Below are 27,037 nucleotides of genomic sequence, written 5' to 3'. Positions count from 1 at the left end.
TACCCCCGAACTTTTAAGTATAATTAAAAAGCTAAAAAAAATCAGACTTCAATTCCTTTTGCTTCTGTAGTCCTCTATATATCACAAACACAAGACTTAACAAAGTGAAACAGGAAATTATGCTGTTAAACACAAAGTTCTACTTAGGAGTTTATTTCTGTACATTTGGACACATATGCACATTAGTAAATTATTAAGTACAGTTTTCCTTTTTGTTTCCCAGTAGCCAAAAAAAATCAAAATTAGGGTTTGGAATTCAATTCACATTTTGTAACAAAGACTCATCTCTTCTTCAAAACACACAGGTACAGGTTTAAAGGTAGCCCAAGGAGTAGAAATAACCTTACATTAATGAGGATGGAGAAATTTAAAGATTAAAATATTTGCATTAAATTTGTAGAGATTGAGAGGACTTCTCTGATGTACAACTCTGGAGACTCAGAATTACTGCTATAATAAATAGGTACCAAAATGATATATGGAGGAAAGTGGAATTAAATATGATAATATAGAATTTAAGAAAGTATGGGCATGCATTAAAAGACTTAGAGACTTAACAGGAAAAAAGAAGAACATTATCCAATATAGCTCCAGACACCTTAGGAAAAATTGAAAGGGGTGTGTTATTTGAGGAAAAGCAAACAGAAAACTCAGAAGAACAGGGAATGGTTACTTAGGAAACATTTCAAGATAATCATAGTGAGATCAGAGCAATAGACCCTTAACTGAAGCCCTGGAAAGGGTGAGGCTGCTGTTAGAATGAGGTTTTGATCAATGTAAGGAGAGTATTCTTAACAAAAAAATTCTGGGGTTTATCTAAGAATACTAAACAATTCAAGAATTTGAATTAAAAGGGTACTAGCCAATCTGGGGTTGAAATGGGAGGGCAAACAGGGTCTCACCAAAGCATTAAGCCGAATCAAGCTATACTGATTACTAAGCTACGATATCATCCTTGAAACTTATCACAATTTTATAGAGCGTTTACACCATGCAGTACTTTCACACTTTAGAGAAACTTTTTATGACTTTGAAATACAATGTGACATAGTAAAAATGATTTTGGAGTTGTGGGCCAATGACATGGAATCCAGTTCTGGTTCTACCACCCATTGAGTTATATGATGTAAGGTGTGGGGTACCCCAAAGTCTTCTAAACATTTGTTTCCTCCTATATAAAATGCAGTAAGGTTCCTGGCCTGGCCTAAACATATTCCATAACTGTTCAGTGTCACAGATTGCAATTATTAAAGGACAGCTGGACATGGATGCTGAAGAGATAGCCTCTGACTTCAGAAGAGTACATGTGCGTCTTTTGGGGCCCAGGGGTCGAAATCTTCTTTGATACGAGGTGCAACTTAGAAGGGATGTACTCAACGTGGCAAGGAAAGGAAGAGTCAGTCACTTCAACTGAGGCCCTAGTGAGCACCAAGGCAACACTCAGATTATGCTCTGTTCTCTCTCTGACTCCTGGTACAGATGACTGTATAGCACAGAGAAAGGAGAGTGGTAGAGAAAGTGTCAGGCTATGAAGGGAAGTGTAAGTACTTATGGTAAGTATTACTATGTATTAATTCAAGCTGTCTGAAATTATGAGAACAGCTTCAGGATATAACAAGGATACTGCATTAAGCAGTAAAGAATAGATCCAATAAACCCCAAATAGTTCTGGGGTATCCTACGGCAGAGACAGATTAAGAGGTGTGACTTGATCCTACATTCCACTACATAGGCCTAAGTGCAGAAAGATACTGGCCGCCCACTACCATAGCCGTCACTGCCTCCGTGAGCACATGGAGCTCAATTCTCCTGCAGTTTCAAAATGTATCCTTTGGACATCAGAGGTGATAGATTCAAAACAGAAGACCTGACCTTGGAAACTTTCAGATAAAAAATTAAGGTTAAAGTTCTTTTTGGGAATTTTAAAGTGTTATACTATGGACAATTACAAGGTCAATGTCAAATAAAGTATAAAACCCATCATCCAAACTTAAATGACATACTTCATCTCTCATCCATTTGAACAAAATCGGCCGACTACAATTAAGATTAATTTTGCATGCAAAAGATGGCAAAGAACATCACATAATGATTTTTCAAGCCTTCAAACAAAAACCTTAATGAATCAATTTAAAGACTGGCACCTCAGTTATAGGAATACAAGTTGGAGCCTGTTTTGTCACCAGGCACCTTCTAACACCCTTACTTTCTAGGGTCAGTAGTAACTCTTATTTAAGGTTCTTTCTGAGTTTACTACAGTTTACTTTTGTTTTTATTTTTATTTTTGAGATGCAGTCTCATTCTGTCACCCAGGCTGGAGTGCAGTGGTGCGATCTCAGCTCACTACAGACTCTGCCTCCCAGGTTCAAGAGATTCTCCTGCCTCAGCCTCCCAAGTAGTTGTGATTACAGGCGCATGCCACACTGCCAGGCGAATTTTTGTATTTTTTTTAAGTAGAGACGGGGTGTCACCATGCTGGTCAGGCTGGTCTCAAACTCCCAACCTCAGGTGATCTGTCCGCCTCAGCCTCCCAAAGTGTTGGGATTATAGATGTGAGCCACTGCTCCTGGCCTGCTATAGTTTTTATAAACAGAAAAACTTCTAGTCTAAGTATTTCACACTGAAAATAATGGCAACAGGGTCAGACTGATATATTAAAACTTATTAAAAAAGAAGGAAGAGATCTGATAATCATACGTACTGAAAAGGTAAATTTTAAAAATCATCGTATCTAATTAGATCCAATTTCTTATTATTTGAGTGATAATCTGGAATGCTGAGCACTTAATTTGGATGAGGGCTGAATTATAACATCATCTATCTAATTTTAGTATTTGCCAGAATCTGTTTAATGTCTGAAATGAACTTTACCACAAATTATTCCTCTACTTCACTGACTTTTTCATTGATTGATACTATTCTGGTCTATACTGTAAAAATTCCTCACATGAATCACAAAACCTATAGAAAAATGTTTCTATGTTAGTTAAGGATTAATCTTAAAGTCCCTTTAATTCAAATATTTTTTATTAAAATGTTCTTAAATGTGTAAGTACACTAGCATTCTAGTGCTTACTTATGCTAGGTATTCAAATGCTTTATATACACTACTACAACAATGACAACGATTATTACAACAATGAAATAAAGTAGAATTATCATCTTTATTTTACAGATGAGAAAACTGAATCATAAGAAGGTCACATAACTTGCTGAGAGTTATATAGCTAGTGATCTGGAGCCAGTTTTTAGTTTACTAAATATCTTATATGAACTTATTTTTGTGTGTGTGATTAGTCTATCAAAAAATATAGACCACTTTGGATTCCTCTTAACCAGTGTTTTCTAGAGTGTTTCTTTTTTCTTTTTCTTTTTCTTTTTTTTTTTAACGGGGTCTCGCTCTGTCATGCAGGCAGGAGTACAGTGGCATGATCTTGGTTCACTGCAACCTCTGTCTCCTGGGTTCAAGCCATTCTCCTGCCTCAGCCTACCCAGTTGCTGGGAATACAGGCATGCACCACCATGCCCAGCTACTTTTTGTATTTTTAGTAAAGATGGGGTTTCACCATGTTGGCCAGGCTGGTCTCGAACTCCTGATCTTGTGATCCTCCTGCCTCAGCCTCCCAAAGTGCTGGGATTACAGGCGTGAGTGAGTCACCATGCGTGGCCTCTAGACTGTTTCTTTACTTCATTTAAGTCTCAATAATCCAAACTAACCTACAGTAATAACTTTTAGCTTAAATTCATACATCTTTTAGTGCAACATGGATAGGACTTATTGAACTATATTGTTATTAAAATATGATCTCCTTGGCATAAAATTAGGATTTAGGAAAGGTACAATCAGTCACTAAAGTTATTTCCTTAACCCTAAGGATTAAAAGAAATTCATAAACTACTAATATCAGTTATTAGCTATTGTTGCTTATTCAAACGCACTAAACCACAGCTCAAGATGTTGATCACAGATCTTACAGATGACAATGAATGTTAAGTTTTACGTGAACAGTGTAAGAATCTGTGGTCAAGATAAAAATCAGTTCTATAACATGGAAGGAAATTTTATATTCAGTGCATATACAACTGGTGTTTGAAAATTTTAATGTACTTGACATTTCAAATGAGGTAATTTCAAAGAGGAAAAAGAAAATGACTTGGTTGAGCAGAAAGGCCAAGCTGTGGATTAATGATGAAGGCTGATATGCAGGTACTGACACCTTGGCAGGTTGGGAAAGACGCCTACTCCTGTCTTGCATCTGTTTATGGGCACTGAGAATGGGCTCTTTTGTGTTAATTTTAAGTGACTTCCATCTGCATCATAGGTAGAAAAAAAATTGCCGCAAATTAACATATAAATCACAGTTCCAATCTAATGCGTCAGTATTTTTCCATATTCAAATTCCACACATTTAATTTAAAAAAAAAATCTCAGAAATCAGCAAATTACCTCGAATGTAGCTCTGTGCTGCCATTATTATATTTGCTTCCTCTTTCCCAGATACCAAAGTCAGGCACACGGTAAACTCTTTCCACACAGAATACAAGGTTTTGAATAAAAGAGACCTAAAAGAAAAGAAATGAAACATAAGGACATACTCAATAACAGGACATAGGCTGGGTGCGGTGGCTCACGCCTGTAATCTCAGCACTTTGGGAGGCTGAGGCAGACGGATCACATGAAGTTGGCAGTTTGAGACCAGCATGACCAACATGCAGAAACCCATCTCTACTAAAAAATACAAAAATTAGGGGTCCATTCCAAGATGGCTAAATAGGAACAGCTCCAGTTTGCAGCTCCCAGTGTGATGAATGCAGAAGATGGGCGATTTCTGCATTTCCAACTTAGGTACCTGGTTCATCTCACTGGGACTGGTTGGACAGTGGGTGCAGCCTATGGAGGGCGAGCTGAAGCAGGGTGGGGTATCGCCTCACCCGGGAAGCACAAGCAGTCAGAAGATTTCCCTCTCCTAGCCAAGGGAAGCCGTGACAGACTGTACAGGGAAAATTGGGACACTATCACCTAAATACTGCGCTTTTCCAATGGTCTTAGCAAACGGCACACCAAGAGATGCCTGTGCCTGGCTCAGCGGTCCCACGGCCATGGAGCCTTGCTCACCGCTAGCACAGCAGTCCGAGATCGAACTGCAAGGAAGCAAGCCCAGCTGGGGAAGGGAGTCTGCCATTGCGGAAGCTTGAGTAGGTAAATAAAGCAGCCAGGAAGCTCCAGGTGGAGCCCACCACAGCTCAAGGAGGCCCCCTGCCTCTGTAGACTCCACCTCTGGGGGCATGGTGTAGCTGAACAAAAGGAAGCAGAAACTTCTACAGACTTAAACGTCTCTGACTTAAACTCTCTCTGTTCAGAGAGAGCAGTGGTTCTCCTAGCACAGTGTTTGTCCTCTGAGAACAGACAGACTGCCTCCTCAAGTGGGTCTCTGAGCCCCCATAGCCTAACTTGGAGACACTGCCCAGTATGGGCCGACTGACACCTCATACAGCCGGGTGCCCCTGTGACAGGAAGCTTCCAAAGAAGGATTGGGCCACAATATTTGCTGTTCTGCAATATTTGCTGTTCTGCAGCCTCCACTAGTGATACCAAGGGAAACAGCGTCTGGAATGGACCTCCAGCAAACTCCAACAGACCTGCAGCTGAAGGACCTGACTGACAGAAGGAAAACTAACAAACAGAAACGAATAGCATCAACATCAATGAAAAGGACATCCAATCCAAAACCCCATCTGTAGGTCACCATCATCAAAGACCAAAGGTAGATAAAACCACAAAGATGGGGAGAAACCAGAGCAGAAAAGCTGAAAATTCTAAAAACCAGAGTGCCCCTTCTCCTCCAAAGGATCGCAGCAACTCACCAGCAATGGAACAAAGCTGGATGGAGAATGACTTTGATGATTTGACAGAAGTAGGCTTCAGAAAGTTGGTAATAACAAACTTCTCCGAGCTAAAGGAGGATGTTTGAAGCCATTGCAAGGAAGCTAAAAAGATTAGATGAATGGCTCACTAGAATAAACAGTGTAGAGAAGACCTTAAATGACCTGATGGAGCTGAAAACCATGGAACAAGAACTACATGACACATGCACAAGCTTCAGTAGCCAATTCAATCAAGTGGAAGAAAGGGTATAAGTGACTGAAGATCAAATGAATGAAATGAAGTGAGAAGTTTAGAGAAAAAAGAGTAAAAAGAAATGAACAAAGCCTCCAAGAAATATGGAACTATGTGAAAAGACCAAATCTACGTTTGATTGGTGTATCTGAAAATGATGTGGAGAATGGAACCAAGTAGAAAACACTCTTCAGGAATTTATCCAGGAGCCCCCACCTAGCAAGGCAGGCCAACATTCAAATTCAGGAAATACAGAGAACACCACAAAGATACTCCTTGAGAAGAGAAATCCTTCCTTATTCCTTATATAAAAATTAATTCAAGATGGATTAAAGACTTAAATGTTAGACCTAAAACCATAAAAACCCTAGAAGAAAACCTAGGCAATACCATTCAGGACAATAGGCTTGGGCAAGGACTTCATGACTAAAACACTAAAAGCAATGGCAACAAAAGCCAAAATTGACAAATGGGATCTAATTCAACTAAAGAGCTTCTGCACAGCAAAAGAAACTACCATCAGAGTGAACAGGCAACCTACAGAATGGGAGAAAATTTTTGCAATCTACCCATCTGACAAAGGGCTAATACCCAGAATCTACAAAGAAGTTAAACAAATTTACAAGAAAAAAATCAAACAACCCCATCAAAAAGTGGGTAAAGGATATGAACAGACACTTTTCAAAAGAAGACATTTATGTAGCCAACAGATACATGAAAAAAACGCTCATCATCACTGGTTATCAGAGAAATGCAAATCAAAACCACAATGAGATACCATCTCACACCAGTTAGAATGGGGAGCATTAAAAAGTCAGGAAACAACAGATGCTGGAGAGGATGTGGAGAAATAGGAATGCTTTTACACTGTTGATGGGAGTGTAAACTAGTTCAATCATTGTGGAAGACAGTGTAGTGATCCCTCAAGGATCTAGAACTAGAAATACCATTTGACCCAGCAATCCCATTACTGGGTATATACCCAAGGATTATAAATCATGCTACCATAAAGACACATGCACATATATGTTTATTGCAGCACTATTCAATAGCAAAGACTTGGAACCAATCCAGATGTCCATCAGTGATAGACTGGATTAAGAAAATGTGGCACATACACATCGTGGAATACTATGCAGCCAAAAAAAAAGAATGAGTTCATGTCCTTTGTAAGGACATGGATGAAGCCGGAAACCATCATTCTGAGTAAACTATCGCAAGGAGAGAAAACCAAACACTGCATGTTCTCACTGATAGGTGGGAATTGAACAATGAGAACACTTGGACACAGGGCGGGGAACATCACACACTGGGGCCTGTTGTGTGGTGGGAGGATGGGGGAGGGATTGCATTAGGAGAAATACCTAATGTAAATGACGAGCTAATGGGTGAAGCAAACCAACATGGCACATGTATACATATGTAACAAACCCGCACGTTGTGCACATGTACCCTAGAACTTAAAGTATAATTAAAAAAAATACAAAAAGTAGCCAGATGTGGTGGTGTATGGCTGTAATTCCAGCTACTCGGGAGGCTGAGGCAGGAGAATCACTTGAACCCGGGAGGCAGAGGTTGCGGTGAGCCAAGATCGCCCCATTGTCACTCCAGCCTGGGCAACGAGTGAATCTCTATCTCAAAAAACAAACAAACAAAAAAAAACAACAAAAAACAGACATTTAAATACTAAAAAATTACATACCAAATACATACTTGTCTCCCAACACATTTTCAATATGCTGAAATTTGTGTGATTATTACATTACTATGAATACTATTTTTTTCTAATATTAAGCTCATTTAAGCTTAGAATCCAGTATTATACAGTATAGAAATAAAATTTAAATCCTCTCAATGCTCCAACTACCATTCTCCAACAATGTATCTATTATTGTTTTAAGGACTATACATCTTAAGCACTAAGAAAAGTATAAAGCATAAACGGTTTTTATACTAGATACAATATGTGTAATCTGAAATGTCCATATGAAATGTTAGTCTAAAACTTCAGAGATTAAAAAAAAAAGTACTTATCTGTTCTGTAAAGTGCCAGTTCCATGCTGGGTCCACCTTAAGTTCTGAGTCTGTTCATTAAGCCTGAAATCCAATCTTCCTCCTGCCTGTTGTATAGCTATAGGTACATTGTTATAAACTCAAAGCTCACAGGTAGAAGTGGGCTCCAACCAAAGGGCCAGGAGTCAGAGCTTCCATATAAAGATTTCAGACATGTGACAAAACTTATACTCTCAAAAGAAACTATGGAAGACAAAGATTAGGGTAAATTCTTAGTTAATAAAGTTCCTTTATTTTCATAAGGACAATTTCTTATGTGGGCTGTGTCATGCGCGTCCGTGTGAAGAGACCACCAAACAGGCTTTGTGTGAGCAACATGGCTGTTTATTTCACCTGGGTGCAGGCGGGCTGAGTCGGAAAAGAGAGTCAGTGAAGGGAGATAAGGGAGGGGCTATTTTATAGGATTTGGGTAGGTAAAGGAAAATTACAGTCAAAGGGGGGTTGTTCTCTGGTGGCCAGGAGTGGGGGTTACAAGGTGCTCAGTGGGGGAGCTTTTTGAGCCAGGATGAGCCAGCAAAAGGAATTTCATAAGATAATATCATTGCTTAAGGCAAGGACCGGCCATTTTCACTTCTTTTGTGGTGGAATGTCATTGGTTAAGGAGGCAGGGCATTTGCACTTCTTTTGTGATTCTTCAGTTACTTCAGGCCATCTGGGCATATATGTCCAAGTCACAGGGGATGCGATAGTCATCATGTTAGGTTCAATATGGCAAACTGAATACATGCATCTGCCCACCCTTCAACACAAAACCCTTCTGAAGTGGCAATATACATGTCTCACCTTCACCCCACACACGTAATTAATATAATGTATATACTTTTAAGAAAGAAACAAGCTCAGAGTCAACAAACACAGACATAAAGAGTTAATCAGGGATCAGTCTACCCAGGTTATCTCATGAAGGATGAAAGGCTGGGGCACCTGAATCCATGATGTTTACACTCTCCTCCCCAACACAGACATCTGCCCTCAGGGGCAAGAATACCGCCCTCATTTCAGTGAAAGAAAGAGCAACCAGGGTGTTGAGGCCTCACAGAAATAGAAGAGTGTGTGAGTTATTTCTAGATTTCTCCAAAACATGCACCTATTCCAGGACCACTTCACCCAAGAGTAGAACAGTACATCCCACAGTAAACTTTTTAAAATTTTGAATATTGATCAGGGTCCCCTCAGCTTACCAGACTCAGGCTACCTTGCCTATATACCTTAAGGGAAACCTTCTTGTGTAAAAAACCTGCTCACTTTCATGATGTTAGCTATTTCATGGTCTTAAAAGTTACTTGGATTTTAAAACACATACAGAAAATACTTGATAGTTTGTCACGTCTCTAAGTTTAAAGCTTCATGGCTGGGTGCAGTGGCTCATGCCTACAATCCTAGCACTTTGGGAGGCTGGGGCAGGCAGTTCGCTTGAGCCCAGAAGTTCAGTATCAGCCTAGGCAACATAGCAAGACCTGTACAAAAAAAAATAAAAAATTAGCTGAGCATGGTAGCATATGCTTGTGGTCCCAGCTGCTCAGGAAGCTGAGGTGGGAAGATTGCTTGATCCTTGGAGGCTGAGGACAGTGAGCTGTGATTGCGCCACTGCACTCCAGCCTGGTTGACAGAGAGACCTTGTCTCAACTTTAAAAAAAAAAAAAAAGAGAGAGAGAGAGATTTTCCATGTATGTTTACAATGCCTGCTTAAAAATCAGTGATTTTTCCATTCTAATCCTGAATACGTATAACCTGTACCTTTGCTTTTACACTCAATTATGAAATATTTCCACTTGAATTTCCCATTAAACAATATGTTCTAAACCCTTCCACCTGGAAGAACTTTTCAATTCTGCTTTTTTCCCATCAGACCACTCTTTTCCAGGCTCTCAGTCTAGAAATCTTGAGATCAATTTTGACTACTGTTCAATAAAATGTGTAAGACAACATTGATTCGTACTGAGCTCCTTCAGTAGGCCCAAGAGACCAGACCAAACCAGAATGTAGTCACTTATGCTAGGTGACACACAGCCAAACTAAATGTTGAAGGGGCCAGTTTTCTGAAGGAAAAAAAAAAAAAAAAAAAAAAAAAACAGGAGATTCCCAGCAGCCAATCAGAAGGGGCCCAGTTTCCCTGAGCTGGCATGATAAGGAAGTCCTCTATATTTTTACCCTGTAAGGAAAGTAACTTTGAAATAACCAATCAGCTTTTTGTTCCCTGTTTCTGCTTTCTTCAACTCTTTTCTGCCTATGAAGCCAATCTCTTGAGCATAACTCATTGGAGAGCCTTTACTAGATCTTTGGAAGAAACGGCATCGATTCACGAGTCACTAATAAAAGTCAATTAGATCTTTTGAATTGTTGCAATTTTGTCTTTTGACACTACTGTTTCCTTTTAACCCCATATTCATTCCACAGGAAGCCTGCTATTTTTCACATTGCTTCTTTGATCAAAAAAGTTTTGTGAATCCTGACACAGTATTACAATTCTCATATTTGACATTCAAACCCTCTATATAATCTTCCCACTCTGTCCTCACAGAACTCTTTTCATTCCACAATCCTCTGACAGGAACCTAGGTTCTAATTGGGCTGGTTGGCCATTAGTCTTGCTCATTTCCAAATGCAACACTTTTCTATGAATCTTCCTTCAGCCCCTGTTCAGAACTTTTCTTGGTGAAGTCTCTAATTTCTCCTAACTCTCACTATACTTACAGCCAAGACCACAGCTCTTAATTTTTGTTCCATGTGTGTGTGTTTTTTTTTCCTCACCTCTAATTAGTACGCAAGTCTACCATCCCTTATTTGCAATTCTAAAATGCCCCAAGTTCTGAAATCCAATTGTTTTTCCTTAACTCATTTGTCAGCAAAATCCAGAACTGAGATGAGATTAGCTGCCTTATGTTCCTCACTTTGCGTGAGTATGTGTATGTCTTACTGCAAAAATATTAATGTGCAGATTCTGCCCTAAGTCATGCTGGGATTATTATACAATAAAAGGTATCAAAACAGTTTTTTAAAAATCCAGCAAGTTTTAAAATCTAAAACATATTTGGTTCAAAACGTTTCTTCACATAAGAAACTGTGGTCCTGTATAACTTCTCTGAACTCAGAAATGTAAATTTCTTGTAGTTCTCACACAAATAATACTATGATTTAGTAAGAACTGGGCTGTTGAGGAAGTATAACATTGCTAGAATATAAGAATAAAGATCGGCTGGGCGCGATGGCTCACGCCTGTAATCCCAGCACTTTGGGAGGCTGAGGTGCGTGGATCACCTGAGGTCGGGAGTTCGAGAACAGCCTGACCAACATGGAGAAACCCCGTCTCCACTAAAAACACAAAATTAGCTGCGCGTGATGGCACATGACTGTAATCCCAGCTACTTGGGAGGCTGAGGCAGGAGAATCGCTTGAACCTGGGAGGCAGAGGTTGCTGTGAGCCGAGATCGCACCACTGCACTCCAGTCTGGGCAACGAGAGTGAAACTCCATCTCTAAATAAATAAATAAATAAATATCATAACCATTTCCGAGATCAGGATATTCTGTGTATTATTTTCAATTCTGACTCTATTATGTACTCAATGTTGTTTGTCCATTGTTCCATCTTCATACCAATTTCTAATTTCTGTTACCTTGCTTTGAAAGCATGTACCTTTGATATTCACTTCTGCAAAAAGTATGTAGAGAAATATTTCTAATTTTAAAGAGCTAGAACAGCCAGATACAAATGTCGTCTGTGGTATTTTCAGGATATTTTAAGAGTATCATTAAAACAATAATGCCAATATCTGAAATACTTTCAAAACAGAGTTAAATGCAAACACAGTAATATTTGAGATTGAATTAGAGTAATACTGTACTAAAAATCAAAATCTTAATGGACTTTATGAAATTTAAGGTATGTGTGCTAAGAAACAGGTTAGAGATTGAGAGGGACTTATATTGTATAAAATACAGTTTTAGTTAGTTCACCAAAACTCCAAAACAAACAATTATTTAACTCTTTCTCCATATATTGCTAAAAACAATCAGTATAATAAATCAGTATATTAAATCAGTATTAACTAAACTGTATAGTAACTCCTCAATTCTGAGGGATAGGCTCTTAAAAACATCTATGGTAATACAATTTGTTAACAAGAAATTTATTATGGAGAAATTAGATAAGGAGATACTGAATTTAAAAATGACCACTGAATGTTGACTAAAGTAAAACAATTCAGACCAAGCACAAATGCTAAGTTTAAAGGAAGTTTTTGTTATACATGTTAAATTAGTAATACTGGGTACTATAAAAATGATTTCCATTTACTGTTCCTTTACCACTAGAAACATTTCAGGATTTCTCTTCCCCAAGTTTCAAAAAGATATTTGTCAGTTAATTTGGCTTAATGAAGGTAAGTGCTGATTGAAACGTCTTCTCCCCTGTGTCTTATACAGCTAAATACTGAAGGTTTTTATGATTTCACACATTCTTTAGTGTAACTGAGCCCTACCTGCAGTCAGTAGCTGCTCAGGAATAACAAAGCTTTGCCTAACCTTAATTTACTTCAAAAACACCTTCCCTGATACCCAAAGTGAAGTAGTTTTAGTCCTCCTTGTATTTCACTGTCATTTCTCCTTAGCTTATTTCTTCTTCACTCATTCCTCATTTCTTATGACCTCAATAAATTTTATGTTATTTTGTCACAAGTCCCTCAAATTCAATTTGTCTAATACTTTCCCATGGTTGGACAGAAGTAATGCATTTTTTGGCAAGCATATCATAGAAATAATGCTGTGACTTTCTTAAAGCATCATAGCACAGGATTCATGATGTCAATGTATCTTTTCGCTGGTGGTAACAACCATGATCACTTAGTTACAGCAGCTCCTACTTTATAATGTTGTCATCTTTCCTTTGGTAGCTAATAAATATCTTGAGGAAAATGCTTTGGAACTATGTATAAATCCTGTTTCTCCTCATAATTTTATCCACTAATTTCAGCATTTATCAGTGGATCTTGTTTACAGTAATTATCACTAGATCTTGCCTAAAGCTTATTTTCTATTTCCCTCTTTATTTCTACATTTATGAATTAAAATCCTATTCTAACAGTTTTTTAATGCAACAGTGCTGCAACGAAATTTTAGTATGTCTCTACGAAAGAGCTTCCCAATCATTTTGACATCATGGTACATATAGAAATAATATTTCTATACATACATTGAAGTAACCAGGCAAGACTCCTGGCAGCCAGAGGTTATCGGCCAGGGAGGTATGGCTAAGTCCAGGCCCCACCAACACCTTTAGGATGAAGACTCATTACCATGGCAAATCTGTAACCCCTTCCGAGTTGGGGTGGGAGCTCTCCGGATGCCACTGAAGCCGCCCAAGCTACAGCTGAAGACCAGGGCATCTCTGTACTCCTGGGGCCCGGGAAGAGTGGGGAGCCCCACCATCCTGGGTGCAGCTGCAGCCGCCCAAGTTGTGGCTGCGGACCCAGGTCTCCTGCTCCACTAAGCAGGCAGGACTCCTACCCTCCCAGGTGCAGCTGCAGCTGCCCAAGTTGTGGCTGTGGACCCAGGTCTCTCTGTGCTCTTGGGGGGCCGAGACAGGCAGGAGCCCTGCACCTCTGACACAGCTGCAGCCACCCAAACTGTGGCTGTAGATCCAGGCATCTCTATACTCTTGGGGGCCCAAGAAACCCCCTCCCTGCCCTCGCAGGCTTGGAGGTGTCTGCTCCTGCTGCTTGGCTTCTCCCTGCTGTCAGTGCCCACTATGATCCTGGAGCAAAGTCAGGGTCAAGCCCGGATGCTTTAACAGCCCAGCCAGGTATCAGGGCTATGCAAACATGCCAGCCTCCTGCAGCCTTAGCCCCCTCCAGACTCTGGGCATTGATAAGCACCTAAGGGAAGCCAAGGCAGGGCTGAGGGTGGCTTGGCGCTGGCCTGAAGGCCCTCCTTGGCACCTATAGCCTAGGTGTCATGAACAGGCAGGAGGAAGACAGGTTCCTGGGCAGAAGGGGGCAGGTCCTTGGTGAGGCCCCACTTTCAGGCCAGGGAGAGTGGAAGGCTGGGGGCTGGACTGCCAGTCCTGTGGACTGGAGTGGGAACATGTGGTGCCATTTTTGAGCCCACCTATGGACCAACAGGCATGCACATCCCCCACTCCAGGGTCTCCTCTTTGCTGAGAGCTGGAGAGATGATGGGATGACCTGCTGAAAGAGAGAAGCAATCCACTCCAAAACCTCCTCTCTGCTGAGAGCTGCATCTGCTGAGAGCTGCAGAGATGATGGGATGACCTGCTTGCAGAGGGGAGCTTCCCACTCCATGGTCTCCTGCCTGCTAGGAGCTGAACACTTACCAGGATAACCTGGAAGCAGAAAGAAGCTACCCACTGCAGATCTCCTCTAAGCTGTTCCATTGTTCAATAAAGCTCCTCTTCATTTTGCTCACCCTCCACTTGACTGCATACCTCACTCTTCCCAATCACAGGATAAGAACTTGGGACCCGAAAAATGGTGGGGCTAAAAGAGCTGTAACACAAATAGGGCTGAAACATGCCCCTTGCCCACCACATTGTGGCCCTTTGGGGAGCCCAGACCTGGGAGCTCCCTGAGCCAGGGCTGTGACTCCCTCTTTGGGGTCCTGTGGTTCCTGGCATCTCCAAGCTTCTGAGTGCCACCGTGTTCCCCAGTGCCAGCTGTGGAAGCTGCTTACAGTGCACCTGGTACAGCTGCAGCCTTGCAGAGAGCTGGCAACCCATGCCAACACCTGGAGCTGCCCACCCCATTGCAGCAGCCAGCATGTCGGACCGTGTAGTGTCCAGACCCTACACTTGCTCACACACCCCTCACTGCTCCACATCTGGCTCATCCTTGGCAGGCATGGGATCCAGTCCAGTAGTGTGAGCCAAGTGGAATGAGCCCAGCGGGCTGGAGCAAACCTTGGGCAAAGGTGCCACTGGTCACAGAGGTTTCTGGCCAGAAAAGCAACACCCCAAGGATCCCATAACACTAAGGTATCATCTAAAAGCTGAACTGGTGAATTGTACACCAAGTGCACCTTCAATTTTACTAGATATTGTCAAATTGCTCTCCAAAGTAGTTATAAGAACTGATGCCCACCTCAAGAGGGCAGGGAATTATCAACACTTTGTATCCTGTTATCTAACTCTTGTTACGCAAGTCTGATGCATGTGAAGTGGCATATAATTAGGGTTTAAATTTGAATTTCCCTAATTAGGTACCCTAATTTCCTGTAACGAGGGTTTTTTAAATTGGTAAGTAATAGTCCTTTATTCTACATACATATCTTGTGTCAGATACATGTGTTACAAATGTCTTCTCTCAAGTCTTGGCTTTTCTGTTCAACTCCTTCATTGTTGTTTTTTGATGAGAAGATTGTTACTTTAATGAATCAAATTGATTTTAAGCGTGTATGCATTTTACATTTTTATGTCTTACTGAAGAAAGCCTTCCCTTCCCTAAAATCAGAAACATATACTGTCCTAAAGTTTCTTCTCCAATAGTAGTTCTCAGATTATGATATAGGAAAATTAAGAGACAATGAAGTTAAAACTATTTTGCCTCTCATTGTCTCACAAACGTAACATGAGTTTTCTAGTGGCTACATTATATACATCATATTGCAATAGATTGATGGCAAAAGCAGGTAGAGAATCCAAGTGTCTTCTATTAAGCCAAAATTTAGATATTTTCAAAAATGTAGAGCAATGCTATTATTTTCACTCAATTATTTTTATTTTGGAAATGTTATTTTTATTAAAGTATTTATGTTAGCCTGTAATGGATTATTTTAAAATTAATAAAATAAATACACTTAATGTATCTTTTACTTTCTAATATAATAACTATCAACAGATATAAAAACACACACAAAACAAATATAAGCATATAAGGTCAAACAAAAGCTCTATGGGGTTCTCAAAATTTTAAGAATATAAAGGAACACCCTTGCTCTAAAAGTATAATCTTTGTGCCTTTCACAATTCACACCTGGGAACTGATTGTCACATAAAAAGAGGCTTCCAATATCTTTTATAAAAATAATGGAAACCCATTTATTGATGAGGCCACCCTATGGCTCTGGAAAGCCTACACTTCCATAAATCTAACTCTATATATGTACGTGTGTGCACGGGGGGTGTATATAAGTCATTTCTGGACCCTCAATTCTGTTCTACTGACAACATGTCTAGCACCATATCAATATCACACTGTTGAACTTCCATGGATGTATGGCTTTATATCTGGTAAAGTAAGTCTCCCTTCATATTTTTCCTTCTCCAAAATCGCCTTGTGTATTTTACAGTTTATTCTTCTAAATAAACTTTAGGATGAGTTTATCAAATTCCATGAAAATTCTGTTGAGACTTCTATGGAAATTTTGTTGAGTTTAGAGATTAATAACATAGCAAAAATCAATATATTTACATTATTAAGCATTCTTGTATATTGACATTATTTATGCTAATATTTATTTAGATCTTCATTTTATGATCAAAGTTTTATAATTTTGTCCATCTGCTATTAGGTTCCTTCTCAGGTACTTTAGAGTGTAATATTTACTTTACATCAGACCAATTTTCTAACTAGTTATTCCTGCTCTATAGACAAATTATTGCTCTCCATATGTTGATCATGTATCCAGCTTTGCAACTATATTTTTAATGACTTTTAGTAGTTTATCTAAGAATTCATTTCAATCTACTAGACATTTACTAGAAATTCATTTTAATTCACTAGAAATGAAAACTTTTTCATTTCTGCCATTGCCATCCACACCTATTACTTCTTGCCTTATTGCTTTGGCTAGGTCACCTGTACAATGTTAAACAGGAGTTTATTGGCCAGGCACAGTGGCTTTCCCCTGTAATCCTAGCACTTTGGGAGGCTGAGGCAAGCGGATCACTTGAGGCCAGGAGGTCAAAAACAGTCTGGGCAAAACCCATCTCTACTGGGTTGGCTAAACCCCATCTCTACTAAAAATACAAAAACTAGCCACGCATGGTGGCACACTCCTGTAATCCCAGCTACTTAGGTGGCTGAGACATGAGAACTGCTTGAACTCGGGAGACAGAGGTTGCAGTAAGCTGAGATCATGCCACCGCAATCTAGCTTGGGTGACAGAGCGAGACTCTGTCTCAAAAAAAAAAAAAAAAATAGGAGTTTATATTATCAGTATCTCCTTTTCTTGTCCCTCAAACTAAAGGGTCTGCTTCTAATGGGATATCTGCTGTAGATTTTTGGTAGATATATTTTATTAGATTAAGAAAATTCCATTTTATTAGAATGCTTTTCATGAATAGGTGATTAATTCTTCACCAAATATGTTTTCTGCACCTATTGAAATGGTTATGTGGTTTTTCTTTCTTTCTTAATTTGCTAATGTGATGAGTTACACTAATGGATGTTCTCATTTTAAATCATCTTTGCATTTCTAAGATTTAACATTACTTGGTCCTGGCACATGATGCTAGCTGACCACCAATATCCAGTCTCTCTTCCTTTCTTAAAAAACCCTGATTTTAACTTCATAAGACTTCACAGCAGCAGGAATGGTTATGTGACCAAGTTCTGGTCAATGAGATTACACAGATGTCATGGGACCAAGCTTCCAGAAACTTAAAAAATATGTTTTTTAGGCTGGGTGACTGGGTGCAGTGGCTCACGCCTGTAATCCCAGCACTTGGGGAGGCCAAGGTGGGTGGATCATGAGGTCAGGCGATCAAGACCATCCTGGCCAATATGGTGAAACCCTGTCTCTACTAAAATACAAAAAGTTAGCCGGGCATGGTGGCGTGTGCCTGTAGTCCCAGCTACTCAGGAGGGTGATGCAGGGGAATCGCTTGAACCCAGAAGGCAGAAGTTGCAGTGAGCCAATACCACGCCATTGCACTCCAGCGTGGCGACAGAGCAAGACTCCGTCTCAAAAAAAAAAAAAATTTTTTTTAAGATTTTTGTAGCGATGAGTTCTTGCTTTATTGCCAAGGCTGGTCTCAAATTCGTGGCTTCAAGTGATCCTCCCACCTCAGCCTCCCAAAGAGCTGGGATTAGAGATGTGAGCCACTGCACCTGGCCTAGAAACGTTTTTAAAGCCTCTTCCTCTTTTTTGATTCTTACATACGAGTGTAGACACGATACCTAAAGGAATACCAGCTATATTATGATAATTTGGATAAATGTCTCCTGCCAAATACAGCAGAGGGATAGAAAAGGAATCCATATCCTTGATGACCGTTAAAGCCTAGGAAAACACTTCCAATCCCCAGAGTTTTTGGTGTATAAAATAAATCCTGGCCAGGCATGGTAGCTCACGTCTGTAATCCCAGAACTTTAGGAGGCTGAGGCGGGTGGATCATGAGGTCAGGAGTTCAAGCCCATCCTGGCCAAGATGGTGAAACCCAGTCTCTACTAAAAATACAAAAATTATCCAGTGCAGTGGCAGGTGCCTGTAATCGCAGCTCGGGAGGCTGAGACAGAAGAATCGCTTGAACCTGGGCGGCAGAGGTTGCAGTGAACTGAGATCGCGCCGCGGTACTTACACCTGGGTGACAGAGACTCTGACACAAAAAAAAAAATCCTCTATTTATTGAAACCACTGTTGGTTGGGTTTTCTTTTATTTGTAGCCAAGTGAAACGTTAAATGACACCTTATCCATGACTCATTTACATTCTCATGCTGCATGTTTCCAAAAGAATACATGAAAAAAAAAATTGAGCCTGGTTTAAAATTTGATTTTTTCATACTAACCTCATCAACTTTTATAAAATTATACCAATCTCATAAAATTTATTCAGGAGCTTTTCCTATTTTATAAGGCAGGAGTTATATCTTCCTTTAAGCTTTGATAAAAATGTGCCTATTAACTAGCTAGAGAGTTATTCTCTTTTTGGAGAAGATGAAGAGAAAAAGGAAGATTTCTGAAAAATGATTTACTTTCTTCAAAGGCTACTGTGATCATGCATTCCTAGGGAGGTTCAAGAGAGCAAGGAGCAAAAAAAATCTTAGCTATTACAATAAGGTCTGGCCCCTCAAAGCTCAATTCTACCCAACAAAATCTTACTCTTTAGTATTTAATTTCTCACATTAGGGAGAATTTAAATTAAATAGTTTTCCCTTCCTTGGAGGCAACAAAAATAACAACAACAATAAAAAGCTTAAGAAACACTGTTATAAGTCTATTTCATTATTCTATTTCTTTCTAAGTCACTTATAGTAACTATTTCTTTGCTAGGGCTGCCATATAAAAAATGCCACAGTCTGGGTGGCTTAAGTAACAGAAATTTCTCTTTCCACAGTTCTGACAGTGGGAAGTCTAAGACCAAGGTGTTGGCAGGTCTGGTTTCTCCTGAGGCCTTGCTCCTTGGCTAGCAGAAGGCCATCCTCCTGCTACTTTGTCCTCACGTGGCCTTTCCTTTGTGCACACATACCCCTGGTATCCCTTTCTACATCCAAATTTACCTCTCTTACGAGGACACTAGTCAGACTGGATTAGGGTTCACCCAAGGGCCTCATTTTAATTTACCTCTTTAAAGACCCTACCTTTAAAACACTATGTTTATATCTCCAAATAGTCACATTCTGAATGTATGAATCTTGAGGGGACCTAATTCAACCCAAAACAGTAAATTATGGTGTTTTTAGAACACATTCCATTTGGATAGTTTTAAAATGTATTGCCATGTACTTTCTTATAGCAGATTCCTTTTTTCTCTTTTAATCTCTACTTATTTACAGTTACGTTCTCCTTTTCATTGTGAATATTGTTTCTCTGTTTAACACTTCCTTATCTGCTTGGTAAATTTTTTAAGAGGTCAGTTTATACTGTTAATCTTTTTTAAAAAAATAAAGCTGTTGGTTTTGAGAGTCTCTATCCCACCTTTATATTTGATACCATTATTCCTATTTTTATCTTTAGTGCTTTCTTCCTTCTACTTGTGCTTACGAAGGCATACTTTTTCTAACGTTTAAAATCTAATATTTAACTTAACAATTTTCCCATCATAACTCTTTTCTACTATCTGCATGTGATATAGTTTGGATGTGTGTCCCCTCTAATCTCATGATGAATTGTAATTCCCAGTGTTGGAGGTGGGACCTGGTTAGAGGCAAATAACTCAGAATAATTCACGGAGGCAGATTTCTTAAAAATGGTTTAGCACCATCCCCTTGGTGATTTCCTGGAGATAGTGTGTGAGTTCTCACGAGATCTGGTGGTTTAAGTGTGGCACCTCCCTCCCCACTCTCTCTTGCTCCTGCTCTTGCCATGCAACTTGCCTTCTCCCGGTTTGCCTTCTGCCATGAGTAAAAGCTCCCTGAGGCCTCTCCAGAAGCTGAGCTGATGTCAGTGCTACACTTACAGAGCCTGCAGACCTGTGAGCCAATTAAACCTTTTTTCTTTATAAATTACCCAGTCTCGGGTATTTCTTTATAGCAATGCAAGAACGGCCTAATACAACATTCAAGGCTAAAAACTGTTCACCAAAAACACTTCAGCTATATACTACAAGTATTGATATGATGTGTTTTCACTTTTCTTCCATAGTATTTCTCAATTTCCATTTTCATTTTTTCTTGAAAACCATAAAATAAAAGCTATTTTTTTTTTTTCTTTTTGCTTTGTCGTTTAAGAGATGGAATCTTGCTCTGTCACTCGGGCTAGAGTTCAGTGGTGTCCTGATAGTTCACTACAGCCTTGAACTCTTGACGATGGGGGCTGGTTGAGAGGGGAACCAGCTATATGATTAGAGGATTGAAACTTTCAGTCCCAACTCTCAACCTCCAGGAAGGGAACAGGAACTGAAGGTTGACCTTATCAGCAACGGTGAATAATTCTTTTTTTTTTAGAAGAATCTCACTCTGTTGCCCAGGCTGGAGTGCAATGGTGCGATCTCAGCTCACTGCAAACTCTGCCTCCCAGGTTCAAGCAGTTCCCTGCCTCAGTCTCACGAGCAGCTGGGATTACAGGTGTCCGCCACCACGCCCAGCTAATTTTTGCAATTTTAGAGAGACGGCGTTTCACCGTGTTGGCCAGGCTGGTCTCGAGCTCCTGACCTCAGATATCCACCCACCTTGGCCTCCCAAAGTGCTGGGATTACAGGCGTGAGCCACCGCACCCAGATGGCCTAGTCATTTTTTTTAACCCAATTTTGAGGCCCTGGTTAGAGGCTGGTTAGTTCTTCTTGAGTAGCAGATCTATACCCCAACTACTTCCTGGATTAGTTCTCACATTGGACCATTATGTATCTACCCTAACTACCCCAGGAACAGCTATCCTGCAAAGTGAGAAAACCCATACACAGGAGCCACAAAAGGTATTCAAATTAGCTAAACCATAGGGAGCCCAAGAAACCTAGTTAACCCTCCCCTCCTCATCATGCATAAACTTGTGTGGTCCTACATGGGGGCTTTCTCTCATTCACAGCTATAAATAACAAAGAGAGTGCATTTCATCTAAAGATGAATAATGAAGAGTTGGGTGTTTCACTTAAGATGAACAAAGACTTGTGCTTTTCGTCATTGCGTTGTTTTCCGCTAGCAAAAAAAAAACCCTTAAAGCTCATAAAACACAGGTTGGAGGGGCAGATTAATGGATTAATGCCAAAGGTCATTTAGGGACCCAAGTTCCTTCCATCTCTTGTCCCCTAGGAGTTTTCTTGGGCAGGGGAGAAAAAGAGTTATTTTTATCTATTTTGTACAAGATGTGTTTTGTTCAATTCAGATTGATAGTCATCATCTCTTCAAATAGTGCTTTTCCCCAATTCCCTCCATTTTGAAATAGATTTACCTTATTTCATACATTTTCCCTATTTATACATCTGTTAACACTGATAGAAAGTAGTTACCTTTTTAATGCTCTGGCATTATTGAAGAAAAAGCCACGCTCTTCCTAAAACAGTGATCACTTGTGGGCAAAAACTCCAGACATATTAAAATCAAAGAATAAATCTTTTCTTAGCTAAACTGTACCCTGCCTCCTGCTCAAAATATTAAAATAGTTCGTCCTTGGGGAGGAGTTCTCCCTCTCCTGCAGGTGACAAGTGAACCCTATGCAATACTAAAGAACTTTCATCCAAGAATTTCAAGATTTTAGGGAAAAAAATGGATAATGTATATCATTATAATAAAAATTCTACTGAAAATTCACAAACTTTGCCTGATTCAGGATACTAAAGCCAACTAAAAAGTAATAGCCACTTTCAATAACACTAGATACCAAATAATATAATTTGATTTAAAATTCCCACAAAAGAATTTTTTAAAAATTTTTAAAAGAATTGTAAAAATCTTATGGGAGCCAAGTAGAATTTTCATGATATAGTAAAAGAAAAATAGTTAAGTGTTCCCTTTTAAGACTTCCCAGTCAGGCAACATGGGGACACTGAACGAAGGAATTTCAGAACTGGAAAAAATATCCTCAAAGAGTATTATTAGCAGATCAAACAAATGAATACTAATGTTAGCCCCAATCTTATCATCAGTAGCTTCATTCCCATGGTGGCTGAGAATATGTGGTCAATAGTAACTGATTCAAAATACACAGATACTGCAAAGAAATGACTAAGGAAAAATAAAAAATAGGTAACTTAAGAAATAGATAACTCAGGAAAAATGAAGAAACATCTCGGAAATGCAGAAACATCTCAGTGACTACATCTCACAGTGCTCATCCAGAACAAATACAGGATAAATCAATCTAACATTTCATAATGAAGTATACTTTGAAGATCCAAAGATACAGTTCCATTATTCATATGAAAAGCTTTAATAAACATGAAAACCTTAAATTTATTCAATTAATGGCCATATATCTAACAAAAATTTCCTGATTCCTGTACATTTGCATTATGAAAATTTAGTTCAGTATATTTATAAGTGACAGGTAAAGAAAGCAAACAACCACATGCAGTAAATGAGGTAGCCATTAGCTACATGTGGATACTGAGCAGTTGCCACGCAGCTAAGCAAAAATGACATGGGCTTTCAATGTAAAACATATTCCAGATTTTGAAGATTCAGCAAAAAACAAAGAATGTGCACTATTTCCTTGACAATCTTTTATACTTATTACATGTTTAAACATTATTATACTGCATTAAATAAAATGTTATTAAAAACAATTTCGGCCAGGCACGGTGGCTCACACCTGTAATCCCAGCACTTTGGGAGGCCGAGGTGGGTGGATCATGAGCTCAGGAGATCAAGACCATCCTGGCTAACACGGTAAAACCCCATCTCTACTAAAAATACAAAAAACTAGCTGGGCCTGGTGGTGGGCGCCTGTAGTCCCAGCTACTCGGGAGGCTGAGGCAGGAGAATGGCGTGAACCCGGGAGGTGGAGCTTGCAGTGAGCCGAGATCTCGCAACTGCACGCCAGCCTGGGTGACAGAGTGAGGCTCTGTCTCAAAACAAATAATAATAATAATTTCATCTTCTCTTGGGCCAGGTGTGGTGGCTCATGTATGTAATCCCAGTACTTTGGGAGGCTGAGGTAGGCAGATGGCTTGAGCTCAGGAGTTCCACAAGCCTGGGCAACACAGTGAAACCCCATCTCTACCAAAAGAAAACATATTAGCCAACTCTGGTAGCACGCACTTGTACTGCCAGCTACTTGGGAGGCTAAGGCATGAGAAGCGACTTGAGCCCAGGAGGCAGGGGTTGCAGTGAGCCGATATCAAGCCACTGCACTCCCACCTGGGTGACACAGCAAGACATTGTCTCAAAAAAAAAAAAATTATAATAATGATTTCATATTTCTTTAATGTAGCTACTAGATATTACACACATAGTCCACATTATATTTCTATTGAACAGCACAACTATAAGAAGCTAGAAAAGAAATACATACTTTCCCAGCTTTCTGGTTCAACTGGACATGGCCTTATAATAGCACAGTCCAATAAGGCATGAGCAGAGGACTGCTACAGACTTTGGATATGTCTAATAAAAATGTGACTTCTGATGAAAAGGAGCTAACACTCTTCTTTTATTAACTTTTTTGTTAGCATTTTTTAGAGCAGCCATTTTGAGGTCATAAAGAAAAGGAAAACTAACCAACTAACCAGTAAGCTATCTCCAGGCTTCTTATTAGATGAGAAAGATAAGCACCTTTTTATTTAAGCCACTGTAGTCATTCCCAACAGATATGGGATGAGTTAATCTAACATTTCATAACAAAGTATAATTTAGAAGGGCCAGGTTGAAAAATAAATTTCAGTCATTCATATGATAAGCTTTATTAAATATGTTAATTTAAACTTTATTCGGTAAGTCATGTATCCAACAAAAATTACAAAAACATTTCTACATAAATACTTGAGAGTTTAACTTTAGTTCAAAAAAATCAAAGACACTAATTCAGATATAAGTATAAATTCACTGCCCAATTGTAAAATCAATGGAGTTACAGAAATCTCAACGTAAGAGCTGAATTCTAAGAACTTCATAAAAATACTATGCAAAAATGGGTACAAATATTCAGCAGCATGACAGCATTACTTTTACAATAGAAATATACTGCAGTAAGCCTAAATGTACTAGCAAAGGCCTGGTACACAACAGGGGTTCACTAAATATTTTGAGAATAAATGAACTAGAGGCATTTGGATGTGTATTTCTTTTTTTTTTTCTTTTCTTTTCTTTCTTTTTTTTTTTTTTTGAGACAGAGTCTCACTCTGTCACCTAGGCTGGAGTGCAGTGGCATGATCTCGGCTCACGGCAACCTCCACCTCTGAGCTTCAAGCGATTCTCCTGCCTCTGTCCCCTGAGCAGCTGGGATTACAGGCGCGCACCACCACACCTGGGTAATTTTTGTATTTTTAGTAGATACAGGGTTTCACTATGTTGGCCAGGCTGGTCTTGAACTCCTGATCTCAGATGATCCATCAGCCTCGGCCTTTCAAAGTGCTGGGATTATAGGCATGGGCCACCACGCCCAGCCTGATTGTATATTTCTGACACATGTTACAGAATGTCACACAGCCATTAAAAATATTGTATAATACATGTTTAAATGTAGCAAAATGTATGCAGCATATTAAAGTTTTTTGTTTTTTTTTTTAAAGGGAGTTAAAAAATACATTAGGACTCCAGGGTTAATTGATCTTATAAAATGACTGAACTGCAGGATAAAAGGGTTTTCTTTGGCAGTAGGGGAAGGTACAAATGTAAAGTTACATAAACAATAATTATGAAAAAACAAACAACTAATAGAAATGCAAATCATGGAATAGCAGAGGAAAGGTCTCAGGAAATCCAATTGTTCACACAAGCAGTAAGAATACTGACAAAAATCATCAAACTTTTTCAAAACTCTGGAAATTAAACAAGAGCATGCAACAATCCAAACATTAAATCAAGAAAAACAGCTGAAATCTCAGTAAGCAGAGTGAGCTTGGGGTATGTGAAATTGCCCTATTCTCAACCCTTCTCCCCAACTCTGTAGTAGGTTTATATATCAACAGCCACAAAATCATAGTACACACGAAAAACAGCAGACTAGCAAAAACAGGAAGGAGGAACAGAACAGCTTTAGAACTCCCCCAAATCACCATCTTAGTAAACTGTTACTATTTGAATCAGCGTCTGACAGCTTCTTGAACACAGGCATTCAGAGCTTTTCTTTAAATGACCTCAGAGCTCACACAGATGCAAATGGCCTTTTATCTAGGCATATAAAGGAAATAATCAGTTGCAACCATTTAACACTGCAGCCGCCTAAAACAAATTTTCTTAAAACTGGGGGATGAAGTGTCCACAGGGGCCACTGAAAATCTCCAACATATTCCTGGAAAGTCAGAAAGCTATGCACACACATAGGCGTGGGCCTGTAGTAAGTAAAGACCTGAGATAATACTCTCACACCTCTGGCTGAACTGGATGCTCTACAAAAGCGGGAAGTGAAAGCTCAAGTAGAATTGGGCACTTCCTATGAGAGCTTTCAAGCCTAACACACACAGTGAGAACCTCTGCAAAGGCTAGGAGACCGACTGGTTCAAAGCATTTAAGTAAATTTCTGTTCAATCATTAACTGACCAGTAAGCTAACTCAGCAAAGATATCAATGGCCACCTATGACAAAAGAATACATAATTCACAGAAAATTTTCAGGAAAGATGCTCAACAAACAGGCAACTCCACAAATATAAACATCAACACCACCACACTTTGAAGTAGGGAGACCTGATTTCTAGAGTTAATATATTATTCTAAATGTCCACTTTTAACAAAGAAAGATGAGATGTGCAAAGAAACAAATTGTGGTCTATATACCTGAAAAATGAAATTAATAGACACTTTTCCTGATAAAGCCCAAACACTGGACTTACTAGACAAAGACTAAATCAACTCTTCTCAATATGCTCAAAGGGCTGAAGGAAATCATGTACAAAGAACAAAAGGAACCCCTAAGAAAGATGTCACACCAAATAGACAAAATCAATAGAGATAGAAATTACTAAAACAAACAAACAAAAAATTCTGAGTTGAAAAGGGCAATAATGTGAATAACCATGTTCAATAATGTACAGACATCATACCAAGTATGTTTTCCAACCATCACAGAATGAAATTATACATCAGTAACAGAAAGAAATTTGAAAAATTCACAAATATGTGAAAATTAAAACACTGTACTACTAAATAAACAATGGGTCAAAGAAAAACTCACAAGAGAAATCAAAAAACACACTGAGATGAATGAATAAAAAAAACCCACAGAATATCAAAACTAATGGGATGCAGATAGGTAAAGTGTAGATGGAAATTTATAATTGAAAAGGCCTCTATTTTAAAAAGAAGAATGATCTCAAGTCAATAATTTAATCTTTCAGCACAAGAAACTAGAAAAAATAAGA

General features: G+C 39.3%; 1 protein-coding gene across 3 annotated transcripts in view; it reads right to left on the bottom strand.

The window, feature by feature from the left end:
- The window catches only part of PHKB (phosphorylase kinase regulatory subunit beta), a 227,564-nt gene that overhangs the window by 139,561 nt on the left and 60,966 nt on the right, over nt 1–27,037 (bottom strand). For all 3 annotated transcript variants that reach the window (XM_025371409.1, XM_025371407.1, XM_025371408.1), the window contains one exon: nt 4,448–4,563. In XM_025371409.1, coding sequence (XP_025227194.1) covers nt 4,448–4,563 — 116 coding nt within the window. The remainder of the gene's footprint in view (nt 1–4,447; nt 4,564–27,037) is intronic.

This window comes from Theropithecus gelada, chromosome 20 (genome assembly GCF_003255815.1).
Source record: "Theropithecus gelada isolate Dixy chromosome 20, Tgel_1.0, whole genome shotgun sequence".
NCBI lineage: Eukaryota > Metazoa > Chordata > Mammalia > Primates > Cercopithecidae > Theropithecus > Theropithecus gelada.
The sequence above is the reverse complement of the archived record's forward strand: the minus strand, read 5'-3'. Positions and strand labels throughout refer to the sequence as shown.